Source organism: Silurus aristotelis (genome assembly GCF_946808225.1).
Source record: "Silurus aristotelis genome assembly, chromosome: 24".
Taxonomy (NCBI): Eukaryota; Metazoa; Chordata; class Actinopteri; order Siluriformes; family Siluridae; genus Silurus; species Silurus aristotelis.
In genome coordinates this window covers 10,270,017-10,287,106 of record NC_139597.1, presented here as the reverse complement: position 1 = coordinate 10,287,106, position 17,090 = coordinate 10,270,017, and the positions used below count along the sequence as shown (strand labels likewise).

At 36.7% G+C, this 17,090-nt stretch overlaps 1 protein-coding gene across 1 annotated transcript in view; it reads left to right on the top strand.

The window, feature by feature from the left end:
• Positions 1-17,090, top strand: part of rassf3 (Ras association domain family member 3) — a 44,558-nt gene that overhangs the window by 1,053 nt on the left and 26,415 nt on the right. Inside the window, exon 2 of the mRNA XM_083528616.1 lies at positions 10,929-11,062. Within this exon, the coding sequence (XP_083384742.1) occupies positions 10,929-11,062 (134 nt within the window). The remainder of the gene's footprint in view (positions 1-10,928; positions 11,063-17,090) is intronic.

Below are 17,090 nucleotides of genomic sequence, written 5' to 3'. Positions count from 1 at the left end.
ACACACCTACCGGTATGCTGACAGACTGGTTTTCTCGTAAACCTCTATATTCTGTCACTATGTACCTTCCGGATAGTGTGTGTGTGTTTTTATATCTTGTTTTGATTTTATTAACTTTGTTCTTCAGACTTTGTTACAATATTAAAATGCTGTGCTGATGAAGTCTTGTTGATAGTTGAGGCCTGAGCACTGTGTCTCTCTGGTGCAGTAAAACAGACACATCAATGTATGAAGTGCCCACTAATTAACCAAAACTCAAATTTAACACTGAAACACATTATTTAATGATATTTGTAATGAGAATTGAATAAAATATAGCCCCATCCATCTTGTATGAGCGCTGATAATAGGAATTCTACAGAAGTCCAGCTCTAAACGGTTTTATTAGTTTAGGGTTTGTAATTTACAGGAAAAACCAGTAGGCACATACTTGTCTTGTCAAGCTCCTGCTTTCTGGCAGAAAGATTAACTGAAGTTTGATACTCCTACAGATTCATATATGGCTCACATGATGTGTTCTAATTTACTTACTATGGAAACCTGTCCATTTGCATATTTTTTATTTTTTTTGCCTAAGCCATTAGGTCACTAAGTTCACTTTCTGTCCCCAAAATCGAATCTCTTTTAAGTCACGTCTCGTTTTTTATTCTTTCCGAAAGTTGTTCATTCACAACTAGTGTGCGATGCGTTCACTCAAATGTAACACCTGGACAAAGGTGACTTTCACTTTATTTGCCTCCTTCTTAATGTGACACCTGACTCAAGCCATCAAATAAGCAAGAAAATGAGAGAAGCAGTCACTGGATCAAGTGATTATGATAATAACCCTGTTCCACACTGGCCATCTATTTTTTATCGTATCCTCTCAGGCACATTGTGATCATGTCATTGTGGCCTTGTGACATTTTTAAGGCTACTTTTCTGATCTTGTGGCTTGTGTACAGTTAAGTGTAAATAAGCTTTAGCTGTCTGGGGCTAAACCTGTTGCATATCCTGTTGAGGCTGAATTCTAGCAAACATCCCTAAAAAACAAAAACTGGGGTTTGGATAGACTCTCTTTTGCTTTTTTTTAGCATTGAAATTTTAAGAAACTTTGAATGTTTTATCCAAACAATGCAGAAATAGCTTTATCTATTTTCTAAAAGTTGCTGAGGATCATTTTGTTGTAAGAAACCTGTTTAACAAAAGCAATCTGCCTAATGCTGCCTAAGTGCATGCAGGCTTGGCAGAGAATCATGCATCACAGCTCAATGCAGGTATGTGTAATCAGTTAGGTCTGTAATCAGATAGGGTCTGTCAGAATGTCTGTGATGCACCTGTGAGGCATTTGAATCAGAGAGGAATCTTTAAGTGAAATGAATACATGTTTGTGGTAGGACATCATTTCAGTCCAGTTGTACACTTTAGAATTGGTTGGCACACACATTTTTATTTGTCTTTCCCTTTTCAGTGTTACATGGCTTGCAGTTTTACTCTGGGCTGGTAGAAAGAAATTTAATATGGTTATAATGACACTCGGTTTACACTGGTTCGTGATGCGTCTACTTGCTTGGCGACATTCTGGTAGTTTAAAAAAAATGTGTTCAACTTGTGAATTTGTTTCTAAGAAGGTAACATCTACAACACAACGTAGTGACAAAGCACTAATTATCTGCTAATGTAATGTTTATTTATTTATGGATGGCTATTTGGAAGCATTATAGTAAGAATGTAATGTGTAAAAAGGTAGCTAAATAAATATGACATGGCAGTAGCATCTAAATTACTAGGATATGAAATGAATGGTGGCAGCAATAAATGGATACAGTAAAAACACAATATGAATAATATACAGAGGATTTTACATATTTATAAAAGGCAAATGAGTGACAGCAGGAGGATATGTGATGAAGTACAGTGTAGGTACAAGACACAACATTGTCATTGCAAAATAAAATGTTTAGACAAACATCTGGAAAAACTTTTAAACTTTTGTAAACTCAAAAGTAGTTTCTCACAGCAAATAACTTCTTGCAGTATGTTGTATTTTAGGATTTGATTAAATGGCGGTTAAACAAACACAGTTTTGTCATGGCACAGCAGCACCCTTAGTTCTGAAACTTTGCTGTGTGAACAACAGGTGTAACGTCACGTAAATTCCTCCGGGAACTGGAACTTCTTCAAGTTCTCAGAAAAAGCACAAATATTTACATAAACATACTGTTATCTATACGAGTTGTGAATAAAGAGAACGGCATTAAAAGCTGATGGGTTCTGTGTTGTTCTTCACTGCTCCCTTAATTACACTATATCAACAAATGGACACCTGACCATAAGATTTGTATGTGTTTTCTGAACATCACTGAACATTTCTGAACATGTGCTGTTATAATAACAGTATATAATGCTGTGTATAATGTTTCACTAGATTTTTGGATTGTGCTTACGGAAAATTGTGCTCATTCAGCTACAAGGGTGAAGAAGAAGAGCCTTTATACATTTCACATGTACATTACAGCACAGTGACATTTTTTTCTTCGCATATCCCTGCGATTTTTAAGAAGCTGGGGTCAGAGTATAGGGTCAGCCATGATACTGTGCCTCTGGAGCATATAGGGTTAAGGGCCTTGCTCAAGTCAGGTACTGATGTAGAGTGAGGAGGCCTGGGGGGCAGCCAGCATTCCAATTCATCCCACAGGTGTCAGAGATCTAATGTAGGCCACTGAAGATCTTCCACTCCAATTCATGAAAACCATATCTTCACAGTGTTCAGAGGCATTGTCATGCTGAAAGGGGTTTGGGTCTGCTAGCTCAAGTGATGGAGAATTTTAAAGCTACCACATCCAAAGACATCATATAAAATTTTTTTGCCCTCAACTTTATGCTAACAGTCTGAGGAAGAATCAAGTATGGGTGGAAAAGTCAGGTGTCCCAATACTATTGTGCATATAGCGCATGTTTTTTTGGTTTGGCCCACTCATTGCGCACAACTGTTGTTTTAAATATGTTTTTGTTTCAAACTCGATATTTAGCTTAAAACATTAAGCTATTGTTTACTGTTAGCAGATTAGCCAATGCGGTAGCAGCACAGTGAATCCAAACATGCAGATACAGGCCAAGAGCAAGATGTTTATTTCTCAGTGACCTCTTTGTATATTTAAATTAATAGGCTTCATATACACAGAATAAAGCATGATAAAGCATCCTATTTAGGGAAAATATTTGATGTGTTACAGCCTGAAATGATATTGTACGTTTTATGTGTAATTTTGTAGAGCATTCACAGAACAAGCTACTCTATTAAGTATGCAAAAAATGCAGCTTGTCATGTTACAGAGAAACCTTAAGTCCTTAAGATTGAATACTGGGTACATTTACTATGTAGAGAAATGACATTTAAGTTTCACTTTTACATCTGACTTACAAAGTTGTAACACTGGATATTCCTTCCAAAATCCAAAAGAAAACGTCAGCATATCATATGAATATCAATCTATTAGAACGATTCATATCAATAGTAAATATATAAATATACCTTAATATAAATTTGTGATTTGCCTGATAACAAATCAACACATTGTGACCAATGAATTGAGAATTCAGCAGTGCTGTGGTGTGTATACATCTTATAGTAATGTTACAGTTCAGTAAGTGTTCCCCATTTGCAATTTTTAAACGTCTTTAAATGCAGATTAAATAATATTTTTTTTATGTCAGTGTGTTTGTGCTTTATGGAGCTACTATTATGCTTATATTACAAGACTGCCATGAATAGCCATTTCTCGACTGCATTGTTTCTTGTTATTTGACACCCACCTGTTGGCTCCTCTAAATATCCATCTGCTTGTTTGTATAGCAGTAGTGGCAGTGTATCTAGAGGAGACACGCTGCCCTGTGACGGCATAATAATGGATCACAATGCACCGCCTCCTGACCAGCTGACCGAACACTGTAGAAAACCATGGGGTCCCAGACACACACACACACGTATACACACTTGAGCAGGGGACTCTGAAGGGAGACCTTATGAAGTAAAGGGAAAGAACAATTCACTATGGCAAAAGCATTAGTTTATTACATGCGTGGGAGATGCCGATGTATCCAGACTTGTGTGTAAGGTTTATTTGGAGCTGCTGTGTAAGCCATGGCGCTGAAAAGAGGCTTCAGCAAGACTCTGAGGAAAATAACCGTGCTCTTCTACTCTTTCTCCAAAGTGATGCGCCGCTCAGGACGGAAGGAGCTTAGCCTTTTGTGGAAGGTTTCTGGTGAGTCCAGTACTATACGGGACCTCTACGTGTGGCTAAAGAGTTAGTGTTCATTGCTATATTTGGGTTGACTGGTGGGAGAATTTTGACTGCTGCGGTTTCCTTTGTAGAATGTAAAACTGACCAATTCAACACTGTAGAGCAATGATTTAGACTGTTGAAATACAAAATAGTATTTCAAATGATTAATTTTAGCTTTGCAGCCTGTTACCTTGACCTGCTTAATTTAAACCTGACGCTGTATCATTCTACTTTGAAGGTCACAGTTAAAAAAAAACACCCTGTTTTCTATTCTATGAAGAAATGGCATTTAGACTGATCACACGATTTTAGTTTGTTCCAACTCCAACCTTACCAGGACCAGGGTGGTTACTGGAGATGATGTTAATGATGATGAATATGATGATGAAAATAATGATGTCATAACTACACTGCAGACCCATTTCATGTAACAGATGGGAATTAATGCAATTTATTGATGTAATCAAAAGTGATTGATCATCATGACTTGTTCAAGACTGTCTCCATTTCATAGTACTCTGGAACAATTTGCTGCTAATCCAAAACCTGAATATGTTTTGCTCATTCATGTGAGTGATTTCATCAAGGCTTATGTGAAATATTTAATTTCTTTCTTTGCACAGAATTACTAACATTACATGATTGATATGATGACATTAAGTGGATTTTGTGGGTTCTTGGCTGATTTCTTCTAGCTTTTAGACCCAACAAAATTCAGAACATCAGTTTCTCAGCTCTAGAGAGGAAGGTTAAAGGTTAAGACTAAATGTTTTTATGTGTCTGACTTCCATGTGCGAATGGCCTCACAGGAACCTGCCAATACCGTTTTAACCGTGAGAACTTCCCCAGTGGATGATCTGTGACTGAAGAGTAATTTGAGAATAGAGGAGAATTGATGGGCAGCCAAGTGATCTGCCCCTTTGTTTAGCAGTTTGGTGTTGTTTCAGCAGCCTGTTAGGAGTCCAGCCTGTCAGGAGCTGAAAGGAATGAATTCTGGAGCATGAGAAATTCCTCACTCAGGTTGTGCTGGAAGAAGCTAGGGAAGCATATAGGAATTGTTCCTTCTTGTTTGGATCTGTAAGTTTTTTAGTTTTTATTAGTCAAAAATAAATTTTATTGTGTATATGGATGGGTTTGCCAAACCACAGACTAAAACAGGCTCTATTAATCATGTTTAGAACGTAAACATAATTTTCTTCTGTAGCAGCATGCATTTATGGAATTTATTTAGCTCAATAGACCAGTAACTACAGGGCTCGATACACTACATCCTAAAGTCTTTTCACAGAATGTCAGCAGACTTTTGGAAGATGCTCGGTCAAAGTATGCATTTGAAAGGAATACATTTATTCTCTCCATGTCAACGTCTGTGATGTTAGGCATATTTGTTTAAGAAAGAACTCTTATAGAAATCGACCTTCACAACTTGTAGTTAAAAACGACTGGTTCTCTATGGCAGCTTGAGAGTTTGGAAAAACAATTGCATGAAATAAACAGAACAGTGTTCAATTGTGCTGTAACAGGTGTGATCCAGAGCAAGGCTTTACACGCACGACGCACGCACACACACACACACACACACACACACACACACACACACACACACACACACACACACACACACACACACACACACACACACACACACACCTGTTCATGGATGGAGTGATGGGGATTTACACGTGTACAATGTCTTTCTTTCAGGGTTGAAATTTTTTTGACCTGTTACTGATGGCAGGAGCGTGTTCCTCATACACTTCATGTTTGAGCCATTAAAAAAAAAATATCTCTCCAGGATGCATCATTTCAAAGGCTGGTTTCCTCATATGCTACATTCAGCAGGCTAGAAATCCATTTTATCTGATTCCACTGAACAATGCAGAGTGTCTTTGAATTGATGTTTTATATAAAACACTACCTTCCCACTCATCTGCACAGTCAATATTACAAGTAGGCATCCAGGATATTTTTTTTTTTTAGAAAGTAGATGGTTCTATTTCCAGAAATGATTCTTTTTACTTTAAAGTAAAGTTTTACTAAAGGTTTACTGAAAAACACGTAAACACATGCACAAGCATAAGCTATTCACCATGTCCTTTACATATTGACCATGTCAGCTTTGTCCTGCAAACTCCAGCATGCATGCTAGGATTCCATTAGGATCCCAGTATAGATGCACACCTCTATATCACACAATGCAGACTTGACCAGTAAAGAGATCATTTTAAAAGTAGCCATGACAGTCCCCTGCTCTCACCGTTATAAAAGATGAAAAGATAGATGGCAAACTATTAAATAAAAGTAGAGTAAAGATTTTTGCCCTTTTAAGTAAAAGAAGATTTCCTTGCAGAGCTGTAAATCAAATGTTTAAAAAGTTTTTTTTTTATGTTTTACAGAGATAAAAGTTAAGACAAGTATTTAAAGGTCACAGAGCCTTTGTGTACTCAGGTATTTAAAAGTCACAAGATCTTCACTAACACTGGAAATTAGGCCACAGTTTTTACCATAGGTTCACACTTTGCATAAGTAATTTGCATTAGAGCTTTGGGACAGGGATGGAACACAAAGTCACAATAAAGACGTTTTTTTTTAACTCAGTGGAAGGAAAGCAAATGTAATTCATCCACTTGGGTATTTTTTCATTACATCAGGGTTGTTGTTTTTTTTGTTTTGTATTTTGCCAGTATATGCAGTAAGTGAAATTGCACAAAGTTTATAGATTGTGGTATAAATGCAAGCTGGTGGCCTATAGAGTATATTGAATATTTTCAAAATCTGTTAAAAAAGTTCAGATGCACAGACTGAATCCAGTACTTTCTCACCTGCCAAAGTCAATCAGTTTCTGTTTCATGTTATGACCTAAGATGCATAACCCAATATCTTGTCATGCGGTTGTGGAGAGAAAGTAGTAAGTCGCAATTATAGGAACCATCAATACTGTACAATTACACAATATAACAGGGCGTGGCATTACAGAGAGAGAGAGAGAGAGAGAGAGAGAGAGAGAGAGAGAGAGAGAGAGAGAGAGAGAGAGAGAGACATTTCACATATGGAGGGTAAATACCATTTTACTAAAGCAAAAAACCCAGTTAAAACTCCAAACCTCTACATTACCACCGCAACTGTGCACCTACATCATCTGGAACAGTTCATTACCAATATTTGTTTAATAACATGACAAAAACATTATGAATTTTAATAAAATACAACCTACTCACCAGAGATACAGAATTTCCTCAGAGGCTGTAATTCAGTGGTACCGCTTGTATTTACTGGTCTGAAAGTGGGGAACAAACCCTTTCCTGGGCTGAGACAAGCTAGCTAGCTTTGGGGTTGGCCGACCTCCTCACGATGTCTAACTTTTCTGGAAAATATATTTTTAAGTATGTCTGAGACCAAATTATTTTCTCTTCCTCCATAGCCATAAAAGAGTCTAACTCAGATGTATTCATGTGTGCAGCGAGCTACAGATGTGTTTTGCTAGTTGAACTTGGCTGTAACAGTTTCCCTCTGACCAACCAATCGGAGGACGGAAAAATGCTGATGCTATTCTGAAATTTGATTTTAGTGGTTAAAGAAACAGATCCATTTATAATATTCTCTATGGCCAGAGAGCCAGCAGTATTGACTTTGCAGGCACTGGGCAGATTAGATTGACATGGCTGAAATCTGATTGGACAAAAAAATCTAACATCCACATACACATACTGGAAGCAGTGCAGCCAAGGGAAACGCTACGAAATAAAGAGAATAAACTGTTGGGAATAAATTACTAAAATTTTATGGAAAAAATATTAGAATTTAGGTTGTAAATGTAGGTCAGTGCTTCTGATAGTGTTTAGGCCAGGAGAGAAGGCTTTGCTGGCCCTGACCGGCCGCCACTGATGAAAACCCTTACAGTCCTGACAGTTGCACCGGAAACTGTGAGAATGCTTGTGTGTTGTTCACATACATCTACACAGGATTCGAACACCATTTAAAGTGTTCTGAGTGTGTGCTTAGTGTGTGGTTAGAGTTGACTTCGATAGTCAATAGTACCTTTATAGTAATAGCAATAGTAATCTTTTCCACATTATTGGAAGTGCTATTATTTCCAGGACAAAGCAATACTTTTCAAATGACCCAGAGAGCAAAAACGTTTTGTGTGAATGGGTTTAAATGAGAAAGTATATTTGTATTGTGTCTGTACACTGTATGTAAAGTATGGATAAAACGCAGCTCGCCCACTTAGTAAAATATGAGGTGTGTGATTGCGGGTTATTGTTTGTTTGAGAGCACGACTGTTACTAATTCAATGGTGCAGATCATTAGCAGCACCTCTGTACTGACACATAAAAATGGTAAGCTATTAAACACTGGAATCCATTCTTGCGTGCTCGTGTGTGTGTGTGTGTGTGTGTGTGTGTGTGTGTGTGTGTGTGTGTGTGTGTGTGTGTGTTCCGATAGGGGTTGTGGCAGGATGTTGACCAAACTAAGACAATAGTCATATAATATTCAGAATGTCATTGTTTATGAATGTGAAAACTGCTGAATTTGATCTACATTGTTACTGTATGTTACTAGCTGGATAGTAAGGCTAAGTTCTTAATAATGCAGTGTTTGTACATTAGAGGGAAACTGCTGGCAAGGAAGTGAAATACATACTTTAAATGCACAAATCTGCAAAAATAGGCCTCCTTGCAGGCTCAGAGATGTCTCACCTGACTACATACATAACATGCTTTGGAATGCTATGGATAACGTGATAGCAGGAAAAACAGACACAACAGAAACTATTTAATGTTTGAGTAATCATTAGCTAATGTATGTAGAAGGGTAAAATATAAAACAGCTGGAATGTCTGAAGTTGTAAAATTGTGAAAATCATGATGAGAGACATCACAACTACAAGTTTAAACGTGGGCAGATAAACCTAAATGAATACAAGGCACTCTAGGAGAAAGATTGAGCAGAATAGTGATTCATTTCTGAACCAGGTGCTTATCTGACCCTATACCTCTTTTAAATATCAAAATGCAACCTTGTTGAATATTTTCAGAAATTCACCAACTCGGATTTTGAAATGCATGAGAGTGAGCAATTTTTTCAGCTAAATCAGCCCACGACATATTCTCTCACTACTCACCTCCTCTTGTCCTCTGTGTCCATCACAGCTTAGCTAGAGAGACAACATTTGATAGGCAGAATCACCTCACTCAGCACATCAAGAAAGACCGATAGGGAGTGAGAGGATGGCAGACAGGGAGAACGAGAGAGAATCACAAATGGGTTCAAAGTGAACTGTGAGCCTGAGAGAGATGTTGTGGAATTTTATTGTGCAGAGTTAATAGTAGCTTGATGTGTTTGAAAAGGCTGTGCCTGATTGAGCTTCATCAAGCAGGCTAAGTGGGAAGAAAGAGAAGGAGAGAGGGAAGGTGGGAAAGAGAAAAGGAGAGGTCTCATCCTCATTAAGCTTAGCTGGAATGGGAGCAGCAGTGTGCAAATTTTCTAGCAAAAACACCCCACAGTTCAGGCGCAAATCCCCAGGTAGGTTGTGATAACAGGGTGGATGACATGCCATGAGAGCTCTCTGTGTGTCGCTGCATTGCTGTGTGTTGTGCTAATTGTGATTGCGCACGAGAGGGCTGGTGTACATCACTTTTCTCAGCACACTCTAAGGATGCCCTGTACCACACCCTCGCCTTGCCTTTTAGTCTTACATCATGCTGGCTTGCTGAGCATGCTTAGTTTTTATGTTAATAATAATTTTGCCATAATGTTAGCATGTAAGAACAAAAGACAGTAGGTAAAGTTACAGACTTTACTCTAAAGATTAAATTTAGCAATTGATTATGATCAACACCTAAAATTCTTGTCATTTTGCTACTGTCAAGTTTGGATTATAAATGTAAAGAAAATACAAATCTAACATTCATATATAAACTGGTTACACGTTTTACTTTTGACTGAGAAGTTTGTTCTTTACTGCTTATATATGGATTGTCTCGGGGTTTTTTTTTTGTTTGGCAAATAGTAGTGCCTGAAAGTAAGCATTGCTTTTTCTGCAGTGTTTGCATATTATGCAAACCATCACCCTCTCTGTTTGGGTTATTTATCTCAACCTTGCTCAAGCTGTATGTCCGCAAAGAACACATTACGAATGCAGAGAAACTGTATTGTACATGAATATTGGGTTTTTTTGGGGTATTTTTTTGTATTGGAAATGTCCCTAGAATAACTCTAGGGTCTGATATGAGGAATCTGTGCAGTATGGACAAGGTCTTTGAATGGGATCATACATATTTTCTTATAACCAATTTGAAATCCTTATGGTTATAGCATTTGTTTAGATATTTTCAGTTATTTTGAGCTGTATTCATATTTTCATCATGGATTTCTGAATCATACATATTTTTAAAGGCTATATGTTGTTTACAACTCAGAAGTTGGAGAAACAGGAGACTCAGACGGAACTAGATTTTTTTATTCAGCATTTGAAATATTTTTTTCTTTGCTGTCTAGTGTAACAAATGAAAAATTAAGACATTAAAAAATAAAACAGTAATATGATTATTATTATTAATTTGGTCATCTAAATTTCAGTATTTTTACTAAATGCGTATAAGCCAACTTTGAATAGTGTAATGTATAATGAAGTCATCTCTCATAATTTCTTTTCTGCAGGTTGTAAATACACTTGTCACGCACACTGTCGTGATCATGTGACACTCGACTGCCATCAGCTGGGATCTTCCAACGACGTTCCACTGAGTTCCTTTAGCCAAGACCATCTCAACAACAACCAGGCCTCCCAAAATGTAGGTTCTCTGTGTCTGTCAGTTTGTTATGTGTTTATGATTATAACATTTGCAATATATTTAAGTATGTCAAACCTATATCTATGTAAACCAGGGCCAGCTATCATAAATAGACTAGCAAACCCTTTAACAACAAAAGCACAAATGTTGTAATTTATTTGGATTTATTTACTGGAATCAATAACTATAGCACCATCAGTGATGCTAGGTCTAATTGATTTCTCTTCCAGACTGTATAGTCAATCATTAAAGACAATCACACCCTAGATTTATTGTCCATTGGATATAATTTATTTAAGATCTTTTCACTGATACATTCATACCACATGATCAGTCAGATCATGATCAGTAACAAGTAGATGCAATAAACATGGCTATAATCCAATTAAAATTGCAGAGAGGAAAAAATTATGAAATTGTTTCTTTCATGCTGTTGCTTTTCTGGACTTTTTGCTTTCCTGGACAGGTTGCATTCCTATGTAATATATTGTCAAGCTGTTACTAATTAATAATGAAATGTTAACTATAACTTTCACCACTGATCAACAGTACAGTCTCTGGATGTGACTAAGCGTCGAAACTTTTAATAACTGTGGCCTATGGCGTCACCTTTTGGTTTATAACCTGCATTGACTACAAGAGGGAGCCAAAGCTCAACAGATACATTTCAGTGACTTCTCTGTATCAGCACATAGAAAGTTTTTTTTTTTTTTTTTTTATGTCCTTCATAACAAGGACAATTTAAATGCTAGGTACAGTGTTGAATTACCACAGTGTAGCTATTATTTTATCTTCAATACATATATATATTTATTCAAAGTTTCAGAAATCTATTCAAACATTTTACTCTTATTATGAGCACCAAGAAGGAATTGTTGTTTTCCTGTATGAGTGTGTGTAGAAACCACACCTCATCCCTGGTCAGAGCTCTTATTATCTGTTTCAGACATACAGTTGTCCCTGTACTGTGTGTGGAAACTGGTTGATTATTTGCTATTTAGTGCTGCATTCAAACATGCACACACATACACACTTTGATAAATGGTTTCACTTGATAACAAACAACAAAAGCAATGGCCTTCTGTGTTTAAGACCTCATAGCCAGGTCATACACACTCATGTGATAGTAGTAGAAAGTCTCTGAAAGGGAGGGAGTGAGAGACAGAAAAAGAAATGGAGACCATGTCATCTAGTCTGGTATGTGTAGTATTTACACTAAACCAGTTCTGCTGAGAGTGGTGTAGAAAGCATTATAAATGTGAAATGTAAATATATTGCATGTCCAAAAATAATAATTGTAGACAATATGCAGTAAAAAAAAAAACATACCTAGAGTAACTACACTTTGTCATAATAATAGATTGTCTGTTGAATGATTTTCAGTTTTTCTATAGACTTTGGCTCTTACTCCTGTCTCTGTTGGTGCTCCCAGACAGTCCCAGCGAGGTTTCTATGTAAAAGTGGTCTATTATTTAATATTTTACTTTCTATAACAGCATGAATTATACACTTTATTTTGGAAAATAGCTCGGGGCCACACCTCCCAAAGGTTTGAGTATAATAAAATTATAATATACATGCATATTTAATAAACTGTCCCCATAATGTATTGTGGCTTGTTTGTGTCATAGTTTTTAAGTGTCTAAGTACAGTATGTTAGGTTAGACTATGGGTGGGGTTCATGCTTTTGGATGTTCCTTTCCGCTGTCTGTGTCCTTCTAATTATGGACAATTAAAGATAGGCAGAGGTTTTATATTTCAGCCCTGAAACATGGAGGGTTAACACTTGTATTCTGTGACCCAGTGGCAGTACACACATACTCAGAATCATCAAAGTGCATACTGAAAGCACTTTATGCATTTATGTATGCATCAGACTGTAAAGAAAATCCCAGCATCAAAACTTTCAGGTTCTGTACATTTCTTTTTATGTTTTCACACAGTGTTTTATTTTGAAACTGTAAACCTGCACCCCAACATAATACACAGGAACTCTCATAAAGTATTTCAGGCGGTCCAAACTCGAAATCTTGGAGTATAATATTTTCTCTAATGTTGGTTATGGTTCTGAGAGTCTCACAGAAAGACAGAAATGTTTCTATGATATAGGGGATAGGAGCATAGACAGATGCAGGAAAAAGTGGAGTTTCCCATCAGGAAATAGGCGCAGGATGCAGAACAGAGTCTGGGCCTGGCACAACGTGCACACACACACACACACACACACACACACACACACACACACACACACACAGTAAAGGTACAAGTGCATACATTCTATCCGCAACAGACAAACCCAGTTAACATGCCTCATCAATGTAAAATGTTTTGGTGTGTCCATATGCTGTACATTATAAAGCTCGACAGTCAACAGTATCCAAATCTTGGCAAGCTTTAAATGAAGCATTTAAGAACTTGAGAAAGTTTGCCTCACTGGCATGGCCTGAAAGAGTATTTCTTTGGCTTGGTGTTCTGAAAGAAAGGACCTTCCCACCAATTCCTGACTTAGGAAACAAATTGCAGGAGGTTATGAGTTTGATCTTGGTGAGAATTTCATCAGTGTTAATGCAGGCATAAACGTGCCCACCAGAACCACAAAGTTACATAACAGAGCAGAGAAATCACAAACCAGCTTTCATATTGTGTAACTTTGTGTGTGTGTGTGTGAGACTGTAGACAAATGAGTTTCCTCCAGGGTGGTCTGTTGTGTTTCATTTCAGGTATACCCCCAGCTAGTACACTAATAACCTGTCAAATTAATTTTTAATTTGTTGACAAAACCTACATAAGATCTCAGGGATAACTGTACAAGCTTGTTGGATAATGTAGATGGAGAAACTCTAATTGGTAAGACATGTGATCGAGTTGGCATTTGTACAGAATATTTATGCACAGAAGGACTTTTCCATACACAACTCAATTCTCAAAAAAGAAGAATTTTTGGTTGAAATGTTCTTTCATTCACAAATACACATTGAGGGTAAAGGGTTCATTTTATTCACCGTAACTTGGTTCATGTGAGTCAGACTGATTAGTCTAATTCTGTTAGCTTTGGTCATTATTAGGTCTGGAGGTTGTCAGTAAAACATCCTTAGATTGTACCCACTGTCACTGATCACCACGTTCATGACTGATAATGTTTAGAAACGTTTGTTGATGTATTATTTAACAGATTCTGTGTTGGGAGATTTTATGGCCTTTGCATTTTTGCTGTGATCCCAGCTGGAGATTTCTTTTTTATAATCAGGTTCTCTTGATGAAGCATGATAATAAAACCTCGATAAACCAAATCTTTTTGGCTAGACACAGTTGTGAGTTGTAGTTTCAATAATTCAAGCCATTTATTACATTTAAAACTGCTTCTAGGCCTGTAATTATTCATTTATTGCCACAAAGTAGACGTCTAGTTTCTGTTTATTTATTTATTTATTTATTTATTTATTATCCATTTTTTAGATTACATTTCCTTTTTTTTTAATCCAGACACGAACCCCTCCGTCAGCTGAAACCTGCCACTTTACCTTAAATAGATAAGTGGTTTTTATTGATTGTTTAGGGTCCGTTAAAAACAAAAAGCTTGCAAATAAGTGGAGCTTTCCAGAAAAACCTGTCTAAAATCTTTAGAGCTGAACTTCCTTGAGACCAGCCAAAAAAATCTGTTTTTTCCCAGAACTGGGTGTTTCTGCTGATAATATACTTTGTTATATAAACTTGAAAATGCTACGAATATGTTTGTGGTTGGAATACACACTAAAAAAAATATACTGTATTTGAATTCTGCAAAGTCTGTATTTTTCATAACTATAAAAGTAGAAAAATGTCTCTATGTGAAGTGTTCTCACAAGGCTGCTGCCCATTTTTTAGTGCCATTGCAATCCAGCTCACAAAAGTAAACTTCTACGGATATGTTTAATGTCTCCATTCCTGTTCATTATCATTTCCAAGACCTAATTAGGCTGGGGTGTTTTTTGGTTTGCTCAGTTTCAGGAAAGTTGCCACATAGTCACATTTTTTGACAAGGAATGTAAATTACTCATCTGTAAATTACCACTTCCATCTCTGGCAACCCTCGATATGTTTATCCCTTCACCTCACCCTGTGCCCACATGATTTTTCCAGCATTCGTTTCTTTAAAAGCACAAGCAGCAAAATTTCTTTTTTTTTTTTTCCAGATCACAGAATGTCTGTTTATTGTCTTCTTGTGACAATGATCTGCAGTGATGTCATTCTGTATACACTTTCTTCTACATTCACACATAACCCCATTCTCCAGCACCATTTACCTCTGTTTTAACTCCACATATTGACATCAAGTTAAATGAACACACAATGGTACTGTGACAGCACTTGAATAAACAGAGAATAAGTGAAACAAAACCATAGAGTCGTGACAGACAGACAAAGGAGGTTTGCTGTACCTACACACAGATCAAATGCTAATAAACTTCCAGCTTTGACAACATTCTGAATTAAGCGCTGCTATTTCAGCTCCAAAAGGAGAAAACTAAGCAGTAGGTTTGGCTTTTGGCATGTTATCCTGTAGCTCTTCTTTTTTTTTTTTTTTTTTTATTACTATTCTGTTAACCAAGGAAAGTGGTAGAATTTAGGATTGTTCACCTTTCATTTACCCCCTCGCTTTAATACTTAAGGAACGTTAACTCGGTCAACAATAAAACATATTCCGAAGCATGGAACCGCAGGCGTCCCTTTTCATGGACTTTGGGTTTGTAGGCATTCTTGTAAGAAACCACAGGGCTGTTTTTCTTGTTTTGCAATAATCTGGTTTTCATTAAACAATCCACTTGTGCAGCATTTAAAATTAATGCATACTATTTGAAAATATGACAATCGTGTAGCTATTAGATTCTGAAAATGAACATTCATTAGAGACTACCATGAAACAATCTATGCTCTAAGATTTTTTTTGTAATTGTGACAGGACTATGACAATTTCAAGACATTCTGGACAAGAGCTTGAAAAACTGGTAAAAGCCATGTGTTTAATCTGTTCATTTCCCATGAATCATTGTGTTTATAGACACCACCTTAAAGTGCACCTGCCTTGGAAAGAAAGATCTTACTTCATTTTTTTTTTTTTTCATTTTGTTAAAACCAAGATCCAAACAGAGGTATGGTTTGCTTCCTTTATGTGAAGACAGTGTGGTCTTCGGGACATCACCCAGGCTTTTGATTACAGAGCGGAGACTGAAGGACAGGTAGTTTTTAAAGGCAGTAAAAGCTCACTGATCTTTCACGGATCCACCAAAAGGCAAGATGGAACGTGTCCCAGACTCCATTTCTTTTGTGTGGTTTAGTTACCTGCTATTTAGTCTTCAGGGTCTGTCTGGGTATATTTAGTCTTTAGAAACTTTTGAAATTGGCCGCAGGAACTCTGATTTCCGCCCATGATTTGATGTTTGGAGAAACTTTGATGAGGGTCTTTATAGCTTTTGGTAACTGTCACTACTTCCTTTGGCTGATAAATACATGAATGCTTTTCAAATAAATATGAGGGTCACATGCAGGAAAATTTCACAACCAGTGAAAGACATTCTTTGTACCGTTTTTCTTTCTCTGAATAATCTCTTTATCTCAAGATTCATACTATATGACCTTTGCTGAATTGTAAGCATTAGCATTAAATATAATTATGTCATAATTATGTGCTTTGGCAACATAATCAGTTATTTGTATAATAAGATTTGTGTTGAAAAAACCTATTCAGAGTAATAAGGATTGTGGTTTGCAAAACTGTGATTCCATTAGGATGGAGAATAACACCATTATCCTTTCTGTTGTGTTCTGTTGAATAACTGATACATCAGGGTTATTGTATAACTCTGGGGAAAATAACAAAGAATGGATATTGTGAAGATATTCTTTTCTATTATACTAGAAGCTATATTCCTGTAGGCAGTATATGCTATCATTATCAAGTGAGATCACAAGTTAGACATTTAACTGTGTTAATTATTATAACTATAACAGAAATGTAAAAAATATCACATAAGTTTTAATTACATTTGTG